The 26,217-nt window shown below is 39.2% G+C and overlaps 1 protein-coding gene across 1 annotated transcript in view; it reads left to right on the plus strand.

Annotated features, from left to right (window-relative positions):
* The window catches only part of LOC126457131 (presenilins-associated rhomboid-like protein, mitochondrial), a 116,019-nt gene that overhangs the window by 29,813 nt on the left and 59,989 nt on the right, over window positions 1–26,217 (plus strand). The window contains exons 4-5 of the mRNA XM_050093195.1: window positions 7,702–7,864; window positions 22,864–22,959. Of these exons, the coding sequence (XP_049949152.1) occupies window positions 7,702–7,864; window positions 22,864–22,959 (259 nt within the window). The remainder of the gene's footprint in view (window positions 1–7,701; window positions 7,865–22,863; window positions 22,960–26,217) is intronic.

The raw sequence follows: 26,217 nt of genomic DNA on the forward strand, positions 1-26,217 counted from the left end.
CAGAGTATGTTTGGACAATGGGCTAGCAGAGATTGAGGGTGGGAGAATTGCAGGAGTGAAGAATGCATTGCAATACGTAGTTCAGAAAAGCTGTTGTTGGAAGGAAGGATCCAAATGGCATAGGTTGTGAAGCAGCCATTGAACCTGAGCACGCTGTGCTCAGCAGCGTGTCATGCTGGTCATGTGGTTAACTTTGTTCTTGGCCACAGTTTGGCAATGGCCATTTTGGTGGACAGCTCGTTGATGGTCTAGGCCATATAAAATGCTGTGTAGTAATTACAGTGTAGCCAGTATATGACATGGCTGCTTTCGTGGCCCTGTAATTACGCGTTGGGACAGAAAAGATGTATGTATGATTATTTAGGATGTGAAAGCAGTAAGTTTGGTCTACTTTTTTCACCTGTAAGTCATTCCCTTTGCCAGTTCAAGGTGTCTAGATGCATAGCTGTGGGGAATCTTTATTCCTGTAGACTGATTTACACTTTGAGAGCATTCTTAATTAAGAAGATTTCAAAGGAAAACAATTAAATTCACATTTGTGTCATCCACCCCAAAGTAAAATATATTATTGTGCCTTGGAACAACTTAGTATTGTATTTGGGAAAGACACTTTAAATGAGTATTTATGCACATAGTCCTTTTAAAGTAGATTTAGTTCTGATACATCATAAAACCCTTTTTCAGAAATTTCTTTTGGATGGCTAGTGCTTCCCAAAGTGTTTCCCACAGGTATATCAGGATGCCTTCCATTTCTGGCCACATCCACGATTTCTTATGTGACATATGCTTTTATTCTATGTTTAACTTTCCCTAAAGAAGGAACTTCTTTCAAAGTCCTTGTGCCTTAAGCTAAAGTGACAAATCTTTCTTTAAAAGTTTTTTTTTGCTACTTCAACAAGAAGAGTCAATGTCATTATCCTCATCTAAGAATCACTACAAAGATTCACTTAATGTCTTCTTCACTGTCCACAATAATTTTCCTTGACTCAGCTTTTTTGGTGGTTCATGGTGTGGGTTCCTGTTGTCATGTCCTAGTTCATGAACCACGGGCAATGTATGAGTGGCCAAGTAAGTGGTCCTGACAGTCGTGATACCAGTTACTTTGGAATAAGGCTGGGCATCTCGGACATATTCTGAGTCGTGGTCACCTTTGTGCTCAGACAGCAAAGACTACCAAATCCACCGGTTAGTCCCACAACCGTTAGGGGTAAATTTCAATGGGACCCGGGGCAAGTAAGGCTAGCAACCTGCTTCCCTGGTACTTTAAATATGATGCTGGCAACAATCGGAGCAAAATGCCTCTGACCTTTGGAGGTGATGGAGACCCACCTCTAGTTGACAAACCAGGGACTCCTAAGATATGACACGGCAAATGAATGGTAACGAGATGGGGAGCTGTTAATATCAATGGGGGCTACTCTGGGAAGAAGGTAGAGCTGGAAGAGGCTGCAAGTAAGATGGGGTTGGACGTTTTAGCTGTTACTTTCAGGTAAGGGGTGAGAAAGAAAAGGAAGTGGGAGAATACAAGGTCTACTTGTCGGGAGTCAAAGCACAATGGGGTGTAGGGCTTTACATCAGGAAAGAAATGGAACCCAGCGTAGTTGCAATAAGGTATGTAAACGAACGACTGATGTGGGTAGATTTGACAGTGTCTAGCAAGAAAATTAGGATTGTGTCAGCATATTCGCATTGTGAAGGGACAGATCAAGATAAGATGGGTAGTTTTTATGACGCACTCAGTGATGTAGTTGTTAGAGTAAAGGACAAGGACAGTGTTCTGCTCATGGCTGATTTTAATGCCAGGATTGGAAATCGAACAGAAGGTATGAAAATGTTATGGGTAAATTTGGAGAGGATATGGAGGCCAACAGGAACGGGAAACAAATCTTGGATTTCTGTGCCAGTATGGGCTTAGTAATCACACACTCCTTTCTTAAACATAAGAACATTCACTGGTATACTTGGGAAGGCGGGGGAACCAGATCTGTCATTGACTATATAATAACAGATCAGGAATTCAGGAAGGCTGTGAGGGTCAAGCGTATTCAGGGGATTCTTTGATGACACTGATCACTATTTAATCTGCAGTGAAATTGATATTGTGAGGCCGAAAGTGCAGGAGGTCAGGTCCATATGTAGGAGGATAAGAGTGGAGAAACTTCAGGATAAGGAAATCGGGCACAAGTACATAACAGTGATCTCAGAAAGGTACCAGTTAGTTGAATGTAGTCAATTACAGTCATTGGAAGAGGAATGGACAAGGTACAGGGACACAGTACTAGAAGTGGCTAAAGAATATCTTGGAACAGTAGTGTGTAAAGGTAGGATGAAGCAAACAGCTTGGTGGAATGACACAGTCAAGGCAGCCTGTAAAAGGAAAAAGAAGGTGTATCAAAAATGGCTACATACTAGAACTCAGGTATACAGAGAAAGTTATGTTGAAGAAAGAAACAAAGCCAAACAGATAATTGCAGCATCCAAGAAGAAATCTTGGGAAGACTTTGGAAACAGGTTGGAGAATTTAGGCCAAGCTGCTGGAAAACCATACTGGAGTGTAATTAGCAGTCTTCGAAAGGGAGGTAAGAAGGAAATGACAAGAATTTTGGACAGGTCAGGAAAACTGCTGGTGAATCCTGTTGATGCCTTGGGCAGATAGAGGGAATATTTTGAAGAGTTGCTCAATGTAGGTGAAAATACAATCAGTAATGTTTCAGATTTCGATGTACAATGGGACAGGAATGATGATGGAAATAGGATCACATTTGAGGAAGTGGAGAAAATGGTCAATAGATTGCAGTGCAATAAAGCAGCTGGGGTGGATGAAATTAAGTCGGAACTCATCAAATACAGTGGAATGTCCGGTCTTAAATGGCTACACAGGATAATTGAAATGGCGTGGGAGTCGGGACAGGTTCCATCAGACTGGACGAAAGCAGTAATCACACAAATCTTTAAACATGGAAACAGAAAAGATTGTAACAACTACAGAGGTATCTCTCTAATCAGCGTTGTGGGTAAAATCTTCTCAGGTATTGTTGAAAGGAAAGTGCGAGTATTAGTTGAGGACAAATTGGATGAAAATCAGTGTGGGTTTAGGCCTCTTAGAGGTTGTCAGGACCAGATCTTTAGCTTATGGGAAATAATGGAGAAGTGTTACGAGTGGAACAGGGAATTGTATCTATGCTTTATAGACCTAGAAAAGGCATATGACAGGGTTCCTAGGAGGAAGTTATTGTCTGTTCTATGAGATTATGGAATAGGAGGCAAACTTTTGCAAGCAATTACAGGTCTTTACATAGATAGTCAGGCAGCAGGTAGAGCAACTGGATTCGTGATTTCCTGTCAAGAAGGTCGCAGTTCGTAGTAATAGACGGCAAATCATCGAGTAAAACTGAAGTGATATCAGGTGTTCCCCAGGGAAGCGTCCTGCGACCTCTGCTGTTCCTGATCTATATAAATGACCTGGGTGACAATCTGAGCAGTTCTCTTAGGTTGTTCGCAGATGATGCTGTAATTTACCGTCTAGTAAGGTCATCTGAAGACCAGTATCAATTGCAAAGTGATTTAGAAAAGATTACTGTATGGTGTGGCAGGTGGCAGTTGACACTAAATAACGAAAAGTGAGAGGTGATCCACATGAGTTCCAAAAGAAATCCGTTGGAATTCGATTACTCGATAAATAGTAAAATTCTCAAGGCTGTCAATTCAACTGAGTACCTGGGTGCTAAAATTATGAACAACTTCAGTTGGAAAGACCACATAGATAATATTGTGGGGAAGGCGAGCCAAAGGTTGCGTTTCATTGGCAGGACACATAGAAGATGCAACAAGTCCACTAAGAGACAGCTTACACTACACTCGTTCGTCCTCTGTTAGAATATTGCTGCGCGGTGTGGGATCCTTACCAGGTGGGATTGACGGAGGACATCAAAAGGATACAAAAAAGGGCAGCTCATTTTGTATTATCACGTAATAGGGGAGAGAGTGTGGCAGATATGATACGCAAGTTGGGATGGAAGTCATTAAAGCAAAGACGTTTTTCGTCGCGGCGAGATCTATTTACGAAATTTCAGTCACCAACTTTCTCTTCCGAATGCGAAAATATTTTGTTGAACCCAACCTACAGAGGTAGGAATGATCATCAAAATAAAATAAGAGAAATCAGAGCTCGAACAGAAAGGTTTAGGTGTTCGTTTTTCCCGCGCGCTGTTTGGGAGTTGAATGGTAGAGAGATAGTATGATTGTTGTTCGATGAACCCTCTGCCAAGCACTTAAATGTGTATTGCAGAGTAGTCATGTAGATGTAGAGTTGACGGTAAATTGAGTTCATGGTTCAGAGTAGTTTCAGGGGTAAGACAAGGCTGCAACCTGTCTCCACTGTTGTTCATATTATTTATGGATCATATGTTGAAAACAATAGACTCGCTGGGTGAGATTAAGATATGTGAACACAAAATAAGCAGTCTCACGTATGCGGATGACTTAATTATGATGGCAGATTCGATTGAAAGTTTGCAAAGTAATATTTCGGAGCTAGATCAGAAATGTAAGGACTATGGTATGAAGATTATCATCTCCAAAACGAAAGTAATGTCAGTGGGGAAAGAAATATAAACTAATTGAGTGCCAAATAGGAGGAACAAAGGTAGAGCAGGTGGATGGTTTCAAGTACTTAGGATGCATATTCTCACAGGATGGCAACATAGTGAAAGAACTGGAAGCGAGGCGTAGCAAAGCTAATGCAGTGAGTGCTCAGCTACGATCTACTCTCTTCTGCAAGAAGGAAGTCAGTACCAAGACTAAGTTATCTGTGCACCGTTCAATCTTTCGACCAACTTTTTTGTATGGGAGCGAAAGCTGGGTGGATTCAGGTTACCTTATCAACAAGGTTGAGGTTATGGATATGAATGTAGCTAGGATGATTGCAGGTACTAGTAGATGGGAACAATGGCAGGAGGGTGTCCACAATGAGGAAATCAAAGAAAAACTGGGAATGAACTCTGTAGGTGTAGCAGTCAGGGCGATCAGGCTTAGATGGTGGGGTCATGTTACACGCATGGGAGAAGCAAGGTTACCCAAGAGACTCGTGGGCTCAGCAGTAGAGGATAGGAGGAGTCGGGGTAGACCAAGGAGAAGGTACCTGGACTCGGTTAAGAATGATTTTGAAGTAATAGGCTTAACATCAGAAGAGGCACCAATGTTAGCACTGAATAGGGGATCGTGGAGGAATTTTATAAGGGGGACTATGCTCCAGACTGAACACTGAAAGGCATAATCAGTCTTAAATGATGATGATGATGATGATGGTGATTGCTTTTTTTTCCTAACCTGTAAATTTGATCTTTGCAGCTCTGTGGCCTCCCCTTTTGGTGTGGCAGTTATAATAGTGGAATTAGCTTTCTTTCTTGTTCTTGAAGATTCCTTCCTTGGTAAGGGAAGATCTAATTTCCTACAGTGAAACAATTCTAGAACTGCTACTTGTTGAAGGCGTGGATGGAATCAGAATACTTTCAGACTCAGCAACTGTTGGATCTGGGCTGTCCAACATATAACATGACAAAAACTTATCATTTAGAAGAAAAGTCCTTGTTCATCTACATTTACATACATGCTCCACAAGACACCATACAGTGTATGATAGAGGAGACATTTTACCTCTAGTAATCATTCCTATTCCACTCAAAAATGGTTTGAGGAAAAGGTGACTGTCCAAATGTCTCTGTACAAGCCCTAATTTTTCTTATCTTGTTTTTTTCAGTCCTTAGACAAAATGTACATTGGTCGTAGTAGAATGATTAAGGAACATTGGTTGTAAGAATGAGTAAGAATTCAGCTTCAAATGCCGATTCTCTAAATCTTCTCAGTGTTGTTTCAAGAAAAGAACATTGTCTTCACACTAGCAATTTCCATTTGAGTTCACAAAGCAGTTCTGTAATATATGTGTGTCGACTGAATCTAGCAGTAACAAATCTAGTTGTACTCATGAATTGCTTCTGTGTCTTCCTTTAACAAGACCTGGTGGGAATCCCCAACAGTTTGGCAGCTGTACTCAAGAAATGGTCACATTAATGTTGTATACACAGTCTCCTTTATAGGTGAGCTACTCTTAGCTACACTGCTTCCAATAAACTTAAGACGACCATTTGCCTTCGATACTACCCGCCTTAGGTGCTCATTCTGCTTTGTATCGCTGTGCTTTGTTAAGGCAAATTCTCTGCTTGTGTAGAAGAGAGGAAAATCTTGGCCCATGATCTAAGCAACCTTATAGATTGGCAACTGTTACCCTAGGTTGGAAGATGTCCAGTTGTTCAGAGAACTGTTGTAATTTTAAGAGTTCAGACACTGTCCAGTCAAGAGGCTGAAAACTTCATTTTTACTATTGTAGTATAGTATTTGAACCACTGAGATGTATTTTGAATAAAATAGTATTGCTGCACTTGGAACATTATCTTCCAGTGACGAGAACAGGCATTATCATACACATTCCAGTAAGGAGATTATCCACATGGGCAGCAATTCACTCACTGCGTGTGCCCATTTGGCACATTCTCTAGTAAATGGATTATAAGTTTTATAATTATTCTCCCTCATTCTTCCTGAGTATGACCTGAAGATCCCATGGGATTAAAGATGGAAACAGTGTGTGCAACAGATGTCTCTACAATGTTCCACTCATGGTCTGTGTGGTTAACATTACTCAGTTATATGGGTCATTCCATTTGTTCAGTGACCTCATTTTTCAGTGCTCCAACATGAGATATGTGGAGATGAGCTTTGATGAGTATGAAAATAGTAACTCCATATTGCCATGTTCCAGTATGTTTTTGATGTACTCACACTTTCCTGGTTCTTGGCCCATTGGCTTGTATACCAGTTTACTAAGATTCATCTGGGAATTTCATGCTGGCAATTTTGATGATCATGGGTGTAAATCACTGAAATTGCCACACAGTACTGAGCTGCCAAGTACTGCACAGTTCACCATGAAATCTTTCTGTGAGGGAACATATATATCTGAAATGCCTCGAAGATAAGAAAGAATTTGTCTAGGAATAGTAAAGCTATATCCTTTATCTGTTTCACTATTCAGTGGTCTTCAGTACCTGTTGCACATCTTTGGAGACATTCTTGATGCATATGCACAAACTATATTTTTTTAACAACAGTTTTTGGAATCACTTGTCTTCCATGATCATAACTGCTCATATAACGCTTTGCGGGGGTATCTTCTGTCAAAGTTATTCGCTGTGTCTAGAAATATCACACCAAAACTTATTGTGTCCACTTTCAGTAATGTAGCGATTTACAATTTACGGAAAGGAGAGATTTTCCCTGGTTGGTAAGTGAACTAAAATGTGGTTATTGTGTGAACCCTTTCAGAGATGCCACTTGTCTTCTGTACTAGCAACTTCATGCTAATACATCACTGAAACGAGTGATAGATGCGGAAATCTTACAGCAACAATTGGCAAGCAATGTTTATGCACCTGCACAATGTTGCATGTACAGTGGAAGTTCAGCCTTCTGTATGAATAATTTTGTAAGGTTAAACCATATGAGGAAACTGGAACACAAATATAAAATGCAAACAAGCACAAGAGTTAATATCATTTCTTGTAATACTTAAGAAACATTTTTACTACAGTTTGAAATTCTTGGTGTAAAATATGAAATTTCTTAATGTACTTATTTGATTTATAGTTCCGATGGCGACAGGAGCTAAATGATTGGTGGAATAGACTCTCGCAGGGGGAAAAGCTGTTTGTTCCCATCTGCTTTGCTAATGTGTTGGTCTTTTGTGCATGGAGGATACCTCAGTTCCAGGGCACAATGGTGCGCTACTTTTGCTCCAATCCAGCATCTCGTGAGTTAATCTTGTCTGTAAGACTTCTGTGTTGATGTTTTTTGTTAGTTGTGAATTGAGCTCCTATATCTATACAATGGAACAGTGAGAATAATTGTGATTAATAACTCCCACAAAAAATATGGGATAATTAAATTGAAAAATCTTATAAAAATTATAAAATATTGTATTGACTTTTGGCTCTAGTAGCTTTCTGCTTTTATTGCTATACAGTCACAAAATTTATAATAGTATAAGATGTTAGCTATAAAAATATGATGTAAAATCTCAGTAACTATGATACAGTTTACAAACTACTGAACTGGATGGCATTATTTCCACACACACATTGAAAAACTGGAGTGTCTTCAAGGAGACTGAAAAATTTGTAAGCTATGTTGTGTAGTTAAAGAAATTTACTGACAAATTGCTACAAATAACTAACAAAAACCATCAGATTGAATTTTTAAGTCAGGAAAAGGATGTTTTTATTCAGAGAAATTTACAGTGAGTTTTGTCAAATACAATCTCTATAGACCACAAAACTCCTTTTTCTGTAACTGATAACAATATATGTGAAGGAAAATAAGTGAAAATCAGGCAGGCACTCATTCAAAGTAGCAGAGATGTTAGATCACTGAAAAGGATGAAACCAGTTTGGTTGCTGCTGTGCTGTATAAAAAAAATGATTCAGTAACACTGAGAAGTCACAGCTGGTGACAAGTGACATGCCAGTTCATAAAGAAGAATAACACAGATAATACAGCTAGTAATTAACAACAGACATTGCTCCTCTAAATCACTAAATATGCTAAATAAATTCCATCATGGAATTTCTGATATTATAATTAATAAATATCATCTGTGATTCAAAAGCAAGATTGAAAATTTATGGGAAACCAAACTTATCAAAGCACCAGAAGAAATTGGAAGCCAGAGACAAAGAAAATACTACTTTAATGAATTGTAGCAAACAGAAGGGGAAGAAGAAAAATACAGACATCTTTCATTTGAATTTCAGCAATTGTTATCGAATTCTGTTTCCGTATAAAATTCCTGTGATTTGAAATCATCAGTTCATTTACTGCTTGATCAGATTGATACAAAATGGAAAATGAAAATATGATACCCGGGTTTCCCAAATAAACTTTCAGCATCTTGTTCAGAGAAGAAAACCAGCCAAAGATTTCTGTTTCAAACATTGCAGAAAAAGGATGTAAAGTGTTAATATAATCAGACATCTGTTAATGTATTGGAATACGAAATCATGTAAGTGGATGGATTTCCTCTTAGAACCAGAACTGAATGTGTAGCAGAATTTACTTGCCTTGAAGTCAGTGTTTTCTGGGACAGAATAACCCTGGTGATAGAGAGTGAGGTCATGCAACACAAAGTAGTTCCAGAACATTATGAACACATCTGTTATTGCCATCAGTTTACTGTTGTTGAAGAAACTCTTTTGTACTTTAGTACATTGCTGTTAAGGAGAAAAATCTATGTTTTATGAGTACAATTTACTTTGGAAATTGGCAGGTTTTGTTTCTCCATTCATACAAATTTTTAGTGTAGAACTGAAACAGATGATGAGTTTCTAACTACAGCATTCCAAAAATACAAGGGTTGGAACTTTAATAGTGGCAACTATTTATTTACAGCTTGTACAAAATAGATACGTTTCAAAGTTTTATTGACCTTCAAACTAGTCACCAGCATTGTGTATAACCCGTTGCCACCGATATGGAAGTCATAGGATACTCTTAGCAGTGCCAGTTGTGTTGTCTATTGCCCGACAAATTTGTAACAGTTCTGAAGTGAAGCCATGAATTGTTTCCTTCAGTTTAGAATTTGAGTTGAGTCACTTTTAAAGTGCCAACCCTCGTATTCAACATGTTGTTGTTGTTGTTGTTGTTGTGGTCTTCAGTCCTGAGACTGGTTTGATGCAGCTCTCCATGCTATTCTATCCTGTGCAAGCTTCTTCATCTCCCAGTACCTACTGCAACCTACATCCTTCTGAATCTGCTTAGTGTATTCATTTCTTGGTCTCCCCCTACGATTTTTACCCTCCACGCTGCCCTCCAATACTAAATTGGTGATCCCTTGATGCCTCAGAACATGTCCTACCAATCGATCCCTTCTTATAGTCAAGTTGTGCCACAAACTGCTCTTCTCCCCAATCCTATTCAGTACCTCATCATTAGTTATGTGATCTACCCATCTAATCTTCAGCATTCTTCTGTAGCACCACATTTCGAAAGCTTCTATTCTCTTCTTGTCCAAACTATTTACCGTCCATGTTTCACTTCCATACATGGCTACACTCCATACAAATACTTACAGAAATGATTTCCTGACACTTAAATCTATACTCGATGTTAACAAATTTCTCTTCTTCAGAAACGCTTTCCTTGCCATTGCCAGTCTACATTTTATATCCTCTCTACTTCGACCATCATCAGTTATTTTGCTCCCCAAATAGCAAAACTCCTTTACTACTTCAAGTGTCTCATTTCCTAATCTAATACCCTCAACATCACCCGACTTAATTCGACTACATTCCATTATCCTCGTTTTGCCTTCGTTGATGTTCATCTTATATCCTCCCTTCAAGACACCATCCATTCCGTTCAACTGCTCTTCCAAGTCCTTTGCTGTCTCTGACAGAATTACAATGTCACCGGCGAACCTCAAAGTTTTTATTTCTTCTCCATGGATTTTAATACCTACTCCGAATTTTTCTTTTGTTTCGTTTACTGCTTGCTCAATATACAGATTGAATAACATCGGGGAGAGGCTACAACCCTGTCTTACTCCCTTCCCAACCACTGCTTCCCTTTCATGTCCCTCGACTCTTATAACTGCCATCTGGTTTCTGTACAAATTGTAAATAGCCTTTCGCTCCCTGTATTTTACCCCTGCCACCTTTAGAATTTGAAAGAGAGTATTCCAGTCAACATTGTCAAAAGCTTTCTCTAAGTCTACAAATGCTAGAAACGTAGGGATGCCTTTCCTTAATCTTTCTTCTAAGATAAGTCGTAAGGTCAGTATTGCCTCACGTGTTCCAGTATTTCTACGGAATCCAAACTGATCTTCCCCGAGGTCGGCTTCTACTAGTTTTTCCATTCGTCTGTAAAGAATTCGTGTTAGTATTTTGCAGCTGTGACTTATTAAACTGATTGTTCGGTAATTCTCACATCTGTCAACACCTGCTTTCTTTGGTATTGGAATTATTATATTCTTCTTGAAGTCTGAGGGTATTTCGCCTGTTTCATACATCTTGCTCACCAGATGGTAGAGGTTTGTCAGGACTGGCTTTCCCAAGGCCGTCAGTAGTTCCAATGGAATGTTGTCTACTCCGGGGGCCTTGTTTCGACTCAGGTGTTTCAGTGCTCTGTCAAACTCTTCACGAAGTATCGTATCTCCCATTTCATCTTCATCTACATCCTCTTCCATTTCCATAATATTGTCCTCAAGTACATTGCCCTTGTACAGACCCTCTATATACTTCTTCCACCTTTCTGCTTTCCCTTCTTTGCTTAGAACTGGGTTTCCATCAGAGCTCTTGATATTCATGCAAGTGGTTCTTTTTTCTCCAAAGGTCTCTTTAATTTTCCTGTAGGCAGTATCTATCTTGCCCCTAGTGAGATAAGCCTCTACATCCTTACATTTGTCCTCTAGCCATCCCTGCTTAGCCATTTTGCACTTCCTGTCGATATAATTTTTGAGACGTTTGTATTCCTTTTTGCCTGCTTCATTTACTGCATTTTTATATTTTCTCCTTTCATCAATTAAATTCAATATTTCTTCTGTTACCCAAGGATTTCTACTAGCCCTCGTCTTTTTACCTACTTGATCCTCTGCTGCCTTCACTACTTCATCCCTCAAAGCTACCCATTCTTCTTCTACTGTATTTCTTTCCCCCATTCCTGTCAATTGTTCCCTTATGCTCTCCCTGAAACTCTGTACAACCTCTGGTTCTTTCAGTTTATCCAGGTCCCATCTCCTTAAATTCCCACCTTTTTGCAGTTTCTTCAGTTTTAATCTACAGGTCATAACCAATAGATTGTGGTCAGAGTCCGCATCTGCCCCTGGAAATGTCTTACAATTTAAAACCTGGTTCCTAAATCTCTGTCTTACCATTATATAATCTATCTGATACCTTTTAGTATCTCCAGGGTTCTTCCATGTATACAACCTTCTATCATGATTCTTAAACCAAGTGTTAGCTATGATTAAGTTGTGCTCTGTGCAAAATTCTACCAGGCGGCTTCCTCTTTCATTTCTTAGCCGTAATCCATATTCTTCAGCTACGTTTCCTTCTCTTCCTTTTCCTACAGTTGAATTCCAGCCACCCATGACTATTAAATTTTCGTCTCCCTTCACTATCTGAATAATTTCTTTTATTTCATCATACATTTCTTCAATTTCTTCGTCATCTGCAGAGCTAGTTGGCATATAAACTTGTACTACTGTAGTAGGTGTGGGCTTCGTATCTATCTTGGCCACAATAATGCGTTCACTAAGCTGTTTGTAGTAGCTTACCCGCATTCCTATTTTCCTGTTCATTATTAAACCTACTCCTGCATTACCCCTATTTGACTTTGTGTTTATAACCCTGTAGTCACCTGACCAGAAGTCTTGTTCCTCCTGCCACCGAACTTCACTAATTCCCACTATATCTAAGTTTAACCTATCCATTTCCCTTTTCAAATTTTCTAACCTACCTGCCCGATTAAGGAACCTGACATTCCACGCTCCGATCCGTAGAACGCCAGTTTTCTTTCTCCTGATAACGACATCCTCTTGAGTAGTCCCCGCCCGGAGATCCGAATGGGGGACTATTTTACCTCAGGAATATTTTACCCAAGAGGATGCCATCATCATTTAATCATACAGTAAAGCTGCATGTCCTCGAGAAAAATTATGGCTGTAGTTTCCCCTTGCTTTCAGCCGTTCGCAGTACCAGCACAGCAAGGCCGTTTTGGTTATTGTTACAAGGCCAGATCAGTCAATCATCCAGACTGTTGCCCTTGCAACTACTGAAAAGGCTGCTGCCCCTCTTCAGGAACCACACGTTTGTCTGGCCTCTCAACAGATACCCCTCCGTTGTGGTTGTACCTACGGTACGGCTATCTGTATCACTGAGGCACGCAAGCCTCCCCACCAACGGCAAGGTCCATGGTTCATGGGGAGGCGTATTCAACATAGTACCACCTGAATCATCAGAGAACCACATTAGCTTTGGAAGTCTTACTCTTCTATAAATGTTGTCTAAATGTGTACATCTGTGATCACATACTGTTTGCCAGAGGCAGACAGTTGGGGAATGAGTGTATAGGTGGGGGAAGGGGGAACTTTCGGCATCCAAACGACATACATTAAGGAAATCGTGAGAGGGTATGTTGGTTCTTGAATATGTAGCTGCAAATGGTTTGATTTATTCTTTTAGTTCTTATGGCATCAATCTCTTCGTAATGGTGTTTTATTTATAAAATAACCTTCATTTGCAAAACAGTAATCACAGTGGCTGTTTTAGTAGTTGAGCTCATAGGTTTTAATTTTTCCTGTAAGTTGCATGGCTTTCTGAGGTAAAACGTGTTTCTTTTAGTGTAGAGAACGGTAATGACTGTATTGATTTCTGGGTTTTAAGAGCATGTGTGTTATGACTGCTGAAGATTGCTGGGAATATAACCTGTGGATTCAAATGTTCAGAATATAGAATTTTAAGGACATCAAAACATCGAATCTTAATTGTGGTGAAACACAGAAATGAAAAGCATTGGTACTAAATATACAAGTGAAATTTTGATAAATATGGTAATGGAAGATCATGGTGGAATGTAAATGATTTAAGGAGTAAAGAGAGAGAGGGACGGACTGAGTGAATGAATGAATGAATCTGAGTCTTAATAATACAGAGAACTTGTTGGCTAGCTTTCTGAGGAATGTCTACGTGGAACGAGAGAGAGAGAGAGAGAGAGAGATCGACTGACAGACAGAAAGAATTTTCGAGTGGACGGAAAGAACAGGAATTTTTATAACACTGAGAACTTGGCTAGCCATCCATTTTCTCTCTCTCTCTCTCTCTCTCTCTCTCTCTCTCTCTAATTCCAAATAGATACTCCTCAGAAAGCCAGCCCAATGTTATTAAGACTCAGATTCATTCATGCTTGCATTCAGTCCCTTCTTCACACACACACACACACACACACACACACACACACACACACACACTTGCATCAGCATTGCAGCTCAGAGCCAGTACAGTGAAGTCAGATGAAATAATGCAGCGGTATATGTTGCACTCTGTAGGTTGAAGAAATACTGATTGGAAAACTAGTAAAGTTTTCGGTCTTGTTTATAATGTTTTCAGTGACTCAACGCATCCAATATTCTTTCTGTTCTGGACATTATCTGCTTTCAGTACACACATAATTATGCCATAACTAAATTTATTTCTGAAAAAGTATCTGGCATTGTTGCATCATCAATATGCACTATCAGGTCGTTAAAGGAGCAAGTAAAAATAAATTTATAGTTAGTTTAAGAAATAGGAGTCTCGTCTGGGATTTCCAGTATAGCTCTGTTTGGTGGAGTGGGTGAAATTAACAAATTAGTGAGGAGGGAAAGGAGGCTGGCAGCTGGGAAGGAGAGGTGAATTGGATAGTAATGTGCAGTGCATAATCTCTCAAATTTTAGGTGCTGTAACACACATCTTGAACCACACCATCATTGTGATAAAACTGACAACGAGAAATCATTTTTTACAAAATACTGTTCTGAAATTCAGATTTTTAAAACATAATTTCTTTTAATCAAAGCAGTAAAACCTCAAGATTTAATATAAAGTGGCACTTTGCTCCTAGTTCTGTATGGTACATATCAGGACAAGTCAGTAGTGTTTGTGACTATGATGTCTAGTTTTCAGCTGCTGCCAGCCGTAATGTTCAAACAATTAGATTGTTGCTGTTCGATGAATGTGTGTCCAGTATTAATTAATAAAGCATTTAGTGATTGAGGTGTACTATTTTCAATCTCTGGTGGTATCTTGTTCTAGCGAGTTAAAATAAATAAATAAATAAATATATATGTGCAGAGACAGTGTCCCAGCTGAAATTAAGCCCTGGAATTTAAAACCAGTGAGTAGCCCCTGCTGGTATAGGCATGGTACACAGTGGAGCAGAGTTGTGCTGTTGGAGAGGTTGGAAAGAGGTTAGGGTGTAGAACACAGAAAGAGGAATTATTTAGAGAGAAAATGTGAGTGTAAATTAAAAGATTCACTTGGGGACAAGTGTGGAGATGGGTATGGGGCAAGAGCTAGCAGAGATTGAGGCCAGGAGGATTATATGACTGAAGGTTGTGCTGTAAGAACAGTTTCCATCTATGCAGTTCTGAGAAGTTGATATCAAAGCGGAGGAACCAGATAACATGAGTTGTGAAAAGTGGCCATTGAAGTCAAGCATGTTGTACTCAGCAGCATGTTCTGCCACTGTGTGGTCAGCTTTGCTCATTGCCTTAGTTTGCTGGTGACCAGTCATTCGACTGGGTAACTGGTTGGTGGACATATCTGATTGAGTGATTGTGCAAAAGTTACAGCAGAGTTAGTGCTCCACAAAGAGAATAACACATACCCAGCATAGATTCAGAAAATATTGTCCTTGTGAAGCACAACTGGCTCCTCATTGACAGCCATTGACAGGGGGTCTCAGATTGACACCATATTTCCAGATTTCCAGAATGCTTTTGACACCATTCCTCGCAAGCAGCTTCTGACCAAATTGTCTGTGGATGTAATATTGTGTCTGCTGTACAACTGAATTTGTGATTTCGTGTGAAAAAGGTATGTCTGGTGTTCCCCAAGGAAGCATTATAGGTCTTCTTTTGTTCTTAATCTGTATAGCCAATTTAGGAGACAAACTAAGCAGCACTCTTAGACGGTTTGTGGATGAGGCCATCATTTACCTTGTAGCAATTTCATCAGAAGATGAAAATGAATTACAACATGATTTAGCCAAAATATCTGCCTGGTGCAGAAAGTGGCAATTGATCTGGAAGAATAAGAAGTGCGAGGTTCTCCACATGAGTACTAAACAAATTCTGCTAAATTTTGGGTACATTATAAATCATAAAAACTGGAATGTTGTCAATTCAGCTAGATATATAGAGATTGCACAATTACAAACAACTTAAATTGGAACCATCACAAAGAAAATGTTGTGGCAAAGGTGAAACAGAAATTATTTTATTGACAAAACATTTAGAAGCTGCAACAAATCTACTAAATAGACAGCCTACATTATGCTTGTCTGTTTGGTTTTTAAGTATTGCTACAAGAATGTGGGACCATACAGGATTGGCAGAGGACATTGAAAAAGTTTATTATCATGAAATAAGGTCGTGTGTGTCACAGATATGAGAAGCAGGTTGTGATGGCAGTCATTAAAACAAAGTTGTTTTTTGTTGCAGCGAGAACTTTCAAAGGAATTTCAGTCACCGACTTTCTCCTCCGAATGCCAAAACATTTTGTGACTACCACATACATTAACCATCATGATAAAACAATACAAGTCAGAGCTTGCGTGGATAGATTTAAGGTATATTTTTCCCACATGGTGTTCGGGAGTTGAACAGTTGATGGCTGGAGAGACGACATCACAGTTACAGCTAGTCTGCCTAAACCAGTTATGTTGGCTACTAATGCCTCGTTTATATGGATCATGTTAACCTCTTCGGCATCAACTAAGATCTGAAGATGGTGCATTGAAGTGCCAAAACTGGTAGCTGCACAATAAATGACATCTTAAGGATGGCTGTAGATGTTTCATTTTCTTATAATAGTCTGAAGGTGATTCTGTACATCCTCTGCCAAACATTTAAGTGGAAACTGCAGAATAGTCATGTAGATATACTTCCTAAGACAAAGAAAAGGGAGATGGTGCAGTAGTTAGTGCACTGGACTCACATTCGGGAGGACGACAGTTCAAACCATCCTGATTTAGGTTTTCAGTGATTTCCCTAAATCCCTTTGAAAGGTCTTGGCCGACTTCCTTCCCCATCCTTTCCTAAACCGATGACCTCATTGTTGGTCCCCTTCCCAAACCCAAATCAATCAACCAACCAACAAAGGAAATGGAAAGGAAATTTGTAAATGTGATGTACACATACAGACAAAAAAAAATCATTACAGTTTTGGAAAAATTGGATGATTTATTCAAGAGAAAGAGCTTCATAAATTGTGCAAGTCAGTAATTCTTTGATCCACCTCTGGCCCCTGTGTGAGCTGTTATTCAACTTGGCATTGGTTGATAGAGTTGTTGGATGCCCTTCTGTGGGATATTGTGCAAAATTCTATCCAATTGGCATGTTATGTCATTAAAATCCCTCCAAGGTAGGGTCCTGTCCATAATGTTCCAAATGTTCTCACTTGGGGAAAGATCCGATGACCTTACTGGGCAAGATAGCATTTGGCAAGCACGAAAACAAGCAGTAGACACTTTGTTTGTGTGCAGGTGTGCATTATATTACTGAAATATCAGCCTAGGAAGGCTTGTCATGAAGGGCAATGAAACAGGGCACAGAATATTGTCAGTGTCCACTGTGCTGTAAGGGTCCTGCTATGAAAAGAAATGGCAACCCAGACCATAAGTCCTGGCTGTTGGACTGTATGGCAGACGACAGTTAGGTTAGTATCCCACCGCTGTCTGCGGGATTTCCATACACATCTTTGCTAGTTGTTGGGGCTCAGTTCAAAGCAGGACTCATCATTGAAGACAATTATACTTCAGTCAATGAGATTCCAGGCCGAACATGTGTTCTAGAGGTGCTCCAGACAATGATGGGTTGACAACCTGATTGTCGCTCACTATATGGCCAGACAGTCAGGAGTGATGGTATGTGGTGACTTTTCTTTTTCATAAAAGGGCCCTTTGGTTGTCATCTGTGGCACCCTTGCAGCACATTAGTATGTTGACAATACTCTATGCTCTATTTTGTTGCTGTTCATGGGAAGCCATCCTTGATAATGCTCACCATCACACGGCGAGAGTTACTAGTGCTTGTCTCTGTGCTCATCAAACTCTACCTTGTTCAGTGAGGTCATCGAGTCGCACCGTAAGTGAGAATGTTTGGAGCATTATTGGCAGGACATCCAACCAGCTCAGGATTTTGATGATCTAGCAAGTCAATTGGACGGAACTTGACACAGTATCTGTCAGGAGGACATCTAGCTCTTTCTGTCAATGCCGAGCCAAATAACTACTTGCATAAGGGCCAGAGATGGACTAATACGTTATTGACTTGCTCAGTTTGTGAAGCTCTGTCCCTAGAATATCATCGAATTTTTTCTGAAATTGTAATCATTTGCTTGTCTGTGTATGTACATCGCATCTACTGATTTCCATTACATTCAGATAATTCCTTTGTGGTGCATCGGTTGTAGATGGTACGTGACATGACTGCCTTCACTGGTGGCCCTACCTCTGATAAGGAAGAATATATCTGTGACCAGACTGCAATAACATGTGCTGAGTGCGTTGTAGGACAGGTTTTGCAGCTGAGTCTTCCACAGAGAGACAACTCTTGTTGCAAGGGATTGAGTGTAGTTGGGCCATATCCGAGAGCCATCATGTCATACACCAACTCTGCTGTTAATTCTGATCAGTCTTTTTTATGTGAGATTGACTGCCAACTAGTGTGCAAAATCGTTAAAAGCTGGTGTGGTTCAGGGGGTTCATTTATCTTTACTGCATTATGTATAATGGTTTGGGAAGTTACAAGTACATTAGGTTTTTAAATGTATGCAATGAAAACATTGCCATTTTAAAAGAAAGGTAGATGCTGAACGAAAGTAAACGTACCTTAAACAAAAATTTTGTGTTCATGCTGCTCCTGCTCCCTTCTCCTTTCCTTTAGCAAGTAAGACTGTCTGCCGAATGATGTACAGAGGTGACCCATCTATCTGTAATAGTAAAGGCATTCCATAAATTCATTGTCTGCCCATTAAGTTTAAGTTTGTTAGAGACTAAAGTTTTGCACAAACAAATAATTTCTTTCTGCAGTTCTGATGCTGTGAGTCACACTGAAAGCTGGCTTAACACACCAGTTTACAGAGGCACTGAACGCAAAGCATTTAAGGTTAGAGAGCCTTACTTGTTTTCTCTCCATTGTGACACAGCAATGTCACCATCCAAACCAAGCAACTCAGCTGCTTTATATGTGTCAAAATTGCCGTACAAACTACTTTTACTGTTGATTTTATTTTCTTCAAAAGCTGAGAAACACTTTTATCATTTCACTTGAAAGAAACCTATTTTCAAATTTATGTGTTAAGCTTTGAATTATTTGTCCTCTTATTTTGTCATGCTCCCTGTTTTCATCTTCCTGTTCAGGTTGAAGTTTACAGTATGTTAAGTAATTTTCTTTGCAAAGACTGAAATGAATATCATCCTTAACATGTGTTTCTTTAAGAGTTTGTGTTGCAAAATTAATTTTATTTTCTATTTCACTGCAAGAAACACCCACTTTTTGAACTTTTCTAGCAATTAGAGACAGAGCACATGATATATCTAACAAGAAATACGGCAATAGAACTTTTTTTCTCAGTGAAAGCTTATAAAATCTCACTGATTTACAATGATCCTTAATTAATAATTCAGTGCTTTCAGATCTTAAGTTTAGGAACTGCATGATACAATGAAAACCTTTCATTACTGCCAACAAAGCATCTGTCTCACAAGAGACTATGAAATGACTTTTTAACTCCAAATTGAAATGTTCACTCTGCAGCAGGACGTGTGCCGGTATGAAACTTCCTAGTACATTAAAGCTGTGTGCCCGATTGAGATTCAAACGTGGGACCTTTGCCTTTTGCAGGTAACTGATTTAACAACTGGGCTACCAAAGCACGACTTGTGACCCGTCCTCACAGTTTCACTTCTGACAGTACCTTGTCTCCTACCTTCCAAACTTCACAGAAGTGAAGCTCTGAGGATGGGTTATGAGTTGTGCTTAGGTATCTCGTTGGTAGAGCAGTGCCTGTAAAATTCAAAGATCCCAAGTTTGAGTCTCAGTCTGGCACATAGTTTTAATCTGTCAGAAAGTTTCATTTCTGCTTCTTAACTGTCAGACAACCCTTGATACGTATAGCTGTGACATTGTTTTTAAGTTTCGCAGCTGTATGTGGTTTACTGTAAATTTTGTAAAGGTCATCTAACAAACATTCAAAAGTTATGAACAGCATTTATGTCACTAAAAACTTGCTCATAAAAGAGGTCCATCCTGTGAGCCATACAATGTACACTAATCAGGTGTGGAGACATGTTTCTCCTAATTCTACCTGCAATATCTTCTTTTTTATCAGTAAACATTGCTGTTCCATCTGAGCCAAATCTTACAAGCTTTTCTTTAAGCATTTCCACAACTATGGTTTTTTTCACTGCTACTAGTTGACAGAAAGAGCAGCTTGTGTTTTGTTCATTCACATACGTAACGTATGAAATCAAATGTTTTTCAGAAAACCTGTTGGCTGACTCATCCACAGAAATGGAAAAAGTCAGCCAGTTTCAAAAAATTAACTAGTTTTAAAAGTAATTGTTCCATAATAAAATTAGTCATTCTTGTTGCAGTCTTATCTGTGTGAAGATGTGTACGTGTATCTACACCATTCACAATTTGTAACTGTGTAAGTTCTGGATGGCGACGAAAACTCCACTCTCTTTTTGTGGCCACATAAACTGATCTTAACACCTTAACAGCTGCATTTCATTTTTTTTTAAATATAGCTCTTGAGCATTTACTGCAGGAGTTTCTAGAATCTGCTTTTTGTATACTTATTCACGCCACATGCAGTCCAAATAAATAACACTTCTTTCATGTCTGTATATGGTGTCAATGTTCTTATTTTTTATTGTTCTTTGCTGCATCATCTCTTGACCAAGGCAGATCGTTAGATGAAGCTGTAATTGTTTTACACACTTGCTGAGAATGTTCAAAACCAGCACTGCGCAACATCTTTAGTCCATCTTTTTCATTAGTTTTATTAAATATTAACCATAGTTGATTTTTCTGACAGGACATTGACAAGTTATTTTCTATTGCACTGTCACTCTTTGATTACGTATGTTCACCTTTGCCATGACTTAAAACTTTATTTCTGTCTTCATTGAAAGAGAAATATTCCACTTCTGAGATCACTTTGTGACTTCTAGGTATTTTACTTAAATTTTCCCGCACAGTTTCACATATTGAATCGTGAGAATCGCGGTATATTAGTACTAATATTAACGTTATAATGTTTAAATAACTGGTACTTAATCCACGTTTTGTACATTTCATTGCATCCATTTTCAGTGTTCCCTCCTCTGTTTCAATAGATAGAGTGCCAGCAATCATTTACAATTTCTGTCACTGCTCCGTGCATAGATGCCAAGCGTATGATCTCAACCGTCACTCTGTATGACATTATCAGAGTGAATTTAATGTATCCCCTACATTGTTGCTGATATTTTAAACATGTAAATTATATTCATAAAGTTTAATGCATTATTATTAATTATCTAACAAAAAATTGTTCTTGAAATGGAAATATTTTAATTGTATATGTTGTGTGTTTTGTCTAATTATAATTAACCCTCTCCCTTCCCCTCCGAATATTTTAGTGGGGAGAAATTCTTGGGATAAAATAAAATGGCGGGCGGGGGGGGGGGGGGGGGGAGGGTGTCGAGAGGCCCCCCCCCCCCCCCTCCCCCTGAGGATTTTGCACACTGCCTCCAACCATTTGTCCATCCACATTCCACATTAATGCCACTGGCAAGAGCAAAGTTGACTGCCCATGTCAGGACATACTGCTGAACAATCATTTTTAACTTTAGTGGCTGTTCAAAGTCCATGGGCATTCATCTACATCTACTTATGTACTCTGCAAACCATAGTGTGGTATATGGCAGAGGGTAACATGTACTGTTATCAGTCTTTTCTTTTGTCTTCCACTTGCAAATGAAGCAGGAGAAAAATGACTTATCTATATGCCTCTAAACGAGCCCTACCTTCTCTTGTCTTGTGTTAGCAGTCCTTAGGTGAAATGTACGTTGGTGGCAGTAAAACCGTTCTGCACTGAGCTGCATATGCTTGTTGTCTAAATTTTCTCAATAGTGTTTCATAAAAAGAACACTGCCTTCTGTCCAAGTTTGAGTTTACAAAGCATCTCCCTGATGCTCTTGTGTTGACTGAACCTACTGGTGACAAGTCTAGCAGCCCACCTTCAAATTGCTCTGACTTCCTTCTTTAATTGAACCTGGTGAGGATCCCAAACACTTGAACAGTGCTCAAGAACTGGTTGCACTAGTGTGCTGTAAGCAGCCTTTATTATAGATGAACTACACTTTCTCAAATTCTCTCAATAAACTTAAGTCAACAGTTAACCTTCTCAGCTACTGTCCTTATGTGCTCCATCCATTTCGCATTGCTTTGCAACATTACACCCAGTTTTTTAATTGGCATGACTCTGTCAAGTAGCACTCCACTAATACCATATTGGAATGTCACAGGATTTGTTTTCATGCTCATAATCACCATTAACATACATTTTTTCTATATTTAGAGCAAGCTGCCATTCATCACACGAAACAGAAATTCTCTCTAAGTCATCCTTATCCTTTACTCCTTCTATTATAATTTTGTGAAAGGAGAACTGTTAATCAGGGCATTCATGAACATGTATTGAGCTCAGAAGGAAGGGGTGAGGGAGAGGGGGGGGGGGGGCAAACGCGATAGAGAGAGGGAGAGAGAGAGAGAGAGAGAGAGAGAGAGAGAGAGAGAGAGAGAGTCTTGAAAGAAGTTTGGTGTGTATCAGTGACAGTCAGAAGGCAAGAACACATCCTGTTCAGTGTATAATTTCAGTAACGACATATTCTATTTTCATATCATTGTGTGCACACTGTAAATGGATTTGCAGAGTACAGACATAGACACATTATCTTTTGTCATGTTTCACTGTGTCAGTTTTTAACTGATTATATCAATTTCAGGTGCACTATGCTGGCCAATGTTTTTATCAACCTTCAGCCACTATTCTGCATTTCATCTTCTTGCAAATATGTATGTTCTACACAGCTTCTCTACAGGTGAGTAAACTTCAAACTAATTCTGTGAGCACGTTACACGTAATTGGCAATATTACAAAGTAAATTTATTTAGTAGTGCAGATTGATTTTATTCTTTTAAAACATCTGTGAGCATCTAAAACATTTTAAAACGTAAAAGAAGAAAAACAATTTTTTTATTTCTTTTGTTTGTCTTCTTTAAACAAGTAAGCCATTTCATCTACTAATTTTTTACTTGTTTTAGGTTTTTTAATGGAAAGAGGACATCTTAGGGGAGGCGCACAAATTACTTCATTTGTACCCTACCAGCATTGTAGCTGAATTAGCGATAGGTTTAACAAGTGATCATATTTCAAAAAACAGCAGGTCATGTAGCAAAAAATTACAGGTCAGGCACTCTTGCAGATTAAGTAAGATGATACAGTGGTAGCCAACACCAAATGCGTGGATATAAATGGAATCAAGTTATTTATAATATTACAAAGTGACAGAATGACATGCCGTTACTTACCTTCGGCAGGTGAAATTCCTGTAGTGCGTGTGCGCTCAGTTAAAGAAAGAGAAAATGCTCGTAGCTATTTGAACTATTGGTTCCTTCCTCAGGCATGAAAGAAGAATAGATCGGGACATGTTAGAAAGGTGGGGCAGGTTTTCATATCATTTATATTTCCCCTCCTCCTCACTACACTTGGGTGCTTCTCGTCCTGGGGTCTGTCATTCACAGAAAGTCAAAGCATTGCGTTCAACCAAATTCAGTCATTGAATAACTGTTGTCCTTTGTAAAAGCCCTCATAAACGATGAAACATTTTGCCAATCTTGACTGTGCTTGCCAAATATTTGGCCGGATAAGGTGCAGTTTGATGTGTTTGTCAAGCATGATAGTGTTTGACATGTTTGTGAGAACTTTTGATTGACATAAAGGTTGTCAAGATGGCAGACGTTGTTTTTGTTGATGTATCACTGTGTTTGTTTAGTGAAAATTTGTTTTATTACAGTTTATCTCTGTATTGCGAGTTTCCACTACTATGAAAACTAAGACCAAGTATAACACTGACAATTACCAAAATGATAGAGTACCACATCTGTCCTAGTCATATATTACGCATGCAGAGGTTGTGAACAAAATCAGTATTTTATGCATACAATGACATACAAGGAGAGTGGAATGAAACAAAAGAAATCGAAGCTCTCCAGTTCTTCCATGGATGATGTGGGCTATATGTTCCGTGCAACAGTCAGTCTTTCCTTGTCATCCTGTATGATAAGTCTCCCCTGCCTGTGGTTCTGTGTCTTCTTCTTCTTCTTCTTCTTCTTTTTCTTCTTTATCGTCACCTTGTCCTACGTCACATAGGGTCGGCGTTGCTCTTCTGGATCCTTCTCCTCCTTAGTACTCTATCCATTGCCTCTTCCTTCTTCCATCTTTTCTCCCTTAGGTCCCTGGATATTTTAACCTTCCACCTCATCTTCAGTCTTCCTCTCCTCTTCACTCCTTCAATCTTTATATTTTCAACTCTGCTTCCGATATACTCTTCCCCTTTTCTCTGTAAGTGTCCGTACCACCTTAGTCTACTCTCTTGTGTCTTTCTTCCCCAGGGGTCCCACTTTCACAGCTCCGCTAACAAATTCATTTCTAATCCTGTCCTTTCTTGTTACCCCACACATCCACCTCAACATCCTCATTTCTGCCACTTCCATCTTTCTTTCCTGGGCTGCTGTGATTGGCCATGTCTCTGCCCCGTATATCATAGCAGGCCTTACCACCGACTTGTACTTACCCTTTCAACCCAGTGCTCACCTTCTTGTCACAACACTCCACTCATTTTCCTCCAGTTGTTCCAACCGCAATTTATTCGTTGTTGTATCTCGCTTTCCAGTCCTCCGTTCCTCTGTATGTATGCATGAAAAGTGTCTGCATCAAAAGTAAGGTTAAATTGACAATCTTTCTTAGTACGCGTACTAGCTTGTTTGACACATCCATGACTTGACAGATAAGTTTGATCTTTCAGGAGGGCCTTAACAAGCTTTAAAAAGTTTCTTTGTCCATTCTAAGAAAGTCAGTGTAATCATCGGGTTCTAAGAGTAGTATTTTCTTTAGGATATTTTCATGAATAAATCTCTCATTTTAAGCTATTCCCTGGACCAAAGTCTTGTTTTCTTCTTCTTCTTCTTTAAATGCAGTGCCGAAGGCAATGCCAGGGCAGCTTTGTCTGCATGTGTGGCTGTTCTCACTGCTATCACAATGCACACGAACATGAATAGCATCTGTTGCAGAGTGAGGTTAAGCACACAAACATTTGTTTGAATGTGTATGGACTTGCTTGACAAACCTGTTAGCTAGATAAGAGTGTTTTTGTCACACACATTTTTTACGGTGGCCTTAAGTCTCAAATTGATTTTCAGAGACTAACACTCACGAAATTGTAATATATGAAACCGGCGTGACTTCTTAGCTGCTTAGAACTATTACCTAAGTGTTATACAGACTGTCATAGATCCTGAGTGACATACTGCAGAAGACCCCAGTGCTCACCCATATGTGTGGTTGCACAAAGCCGTGCTTCAGTTGAATATTAATAAAATGGACCACATTTCATAATTACTGTAAGATTGATGTATAGCAAACACATTGGGAGGAGTGCTACACTTCACTGGTCTTCTTTTACCTCATACTTCATCCTGTGTCTAATAGTTCCTTAATAATTATAAAAATAGATATTTTGTGTACAAGTGCTTGGTATTTTAAACTACATATAATTAAATCTTACCATATGAATTAGCATAGTCTACTTAAATTGAGTGTCTTTCAGGTCTTTTCATTGGTGCTTCCAGAAACTGAATGGGTTACATCATATTGAAATGATATCAGATGTTATCAGCAAAAATAAATAATTACTAAATTATTTATTATATTGTTGTTGTTATTATGGTCTTCAGTATGAAGACTGGTTAGCTGCAGCTCTCCACACTACTCTATACTGCGCAAGCCTCCACATCTCCAAATAACTACTGCAGCCTACATCCTTCAGAAGCTGCCTGCTGTATTCATCTCTTGGTCTCTCTCTATGATTTTTACCCACCCCCACTTACCTCCAGTACTAAATTGATGATACCTTGATGTCTCACAATGTGTCCTATCAGCTGATACCTTCTTTTAGTCAAATTGTGCCACAAATTGCTTGTCTCCCCAATTCTGTTGAGTACCTCCTCAGTAGTTACATGATTACCCAGCTTATCTTCAACATTCTTCTATAGCACCCCATTTCAAAAGCTTCTGATCT

Source organism: Schistocerca serialis, chromosome 2 (assembly GCF_023864345.2).
Source record: "Schistocerca serialis cubense isolate TAMUIC-IGC-003099 chromosome 2, iqSchSeri2.2, whole genome shotgun sequence".
NCBI classification, from domain to species: domain Eukaryota; kingdom Metazoa; phylum Arthropoda; class Insecta; order Orthoptera; family Acrididae; genus Schistocerca; species Schistocerca serialis.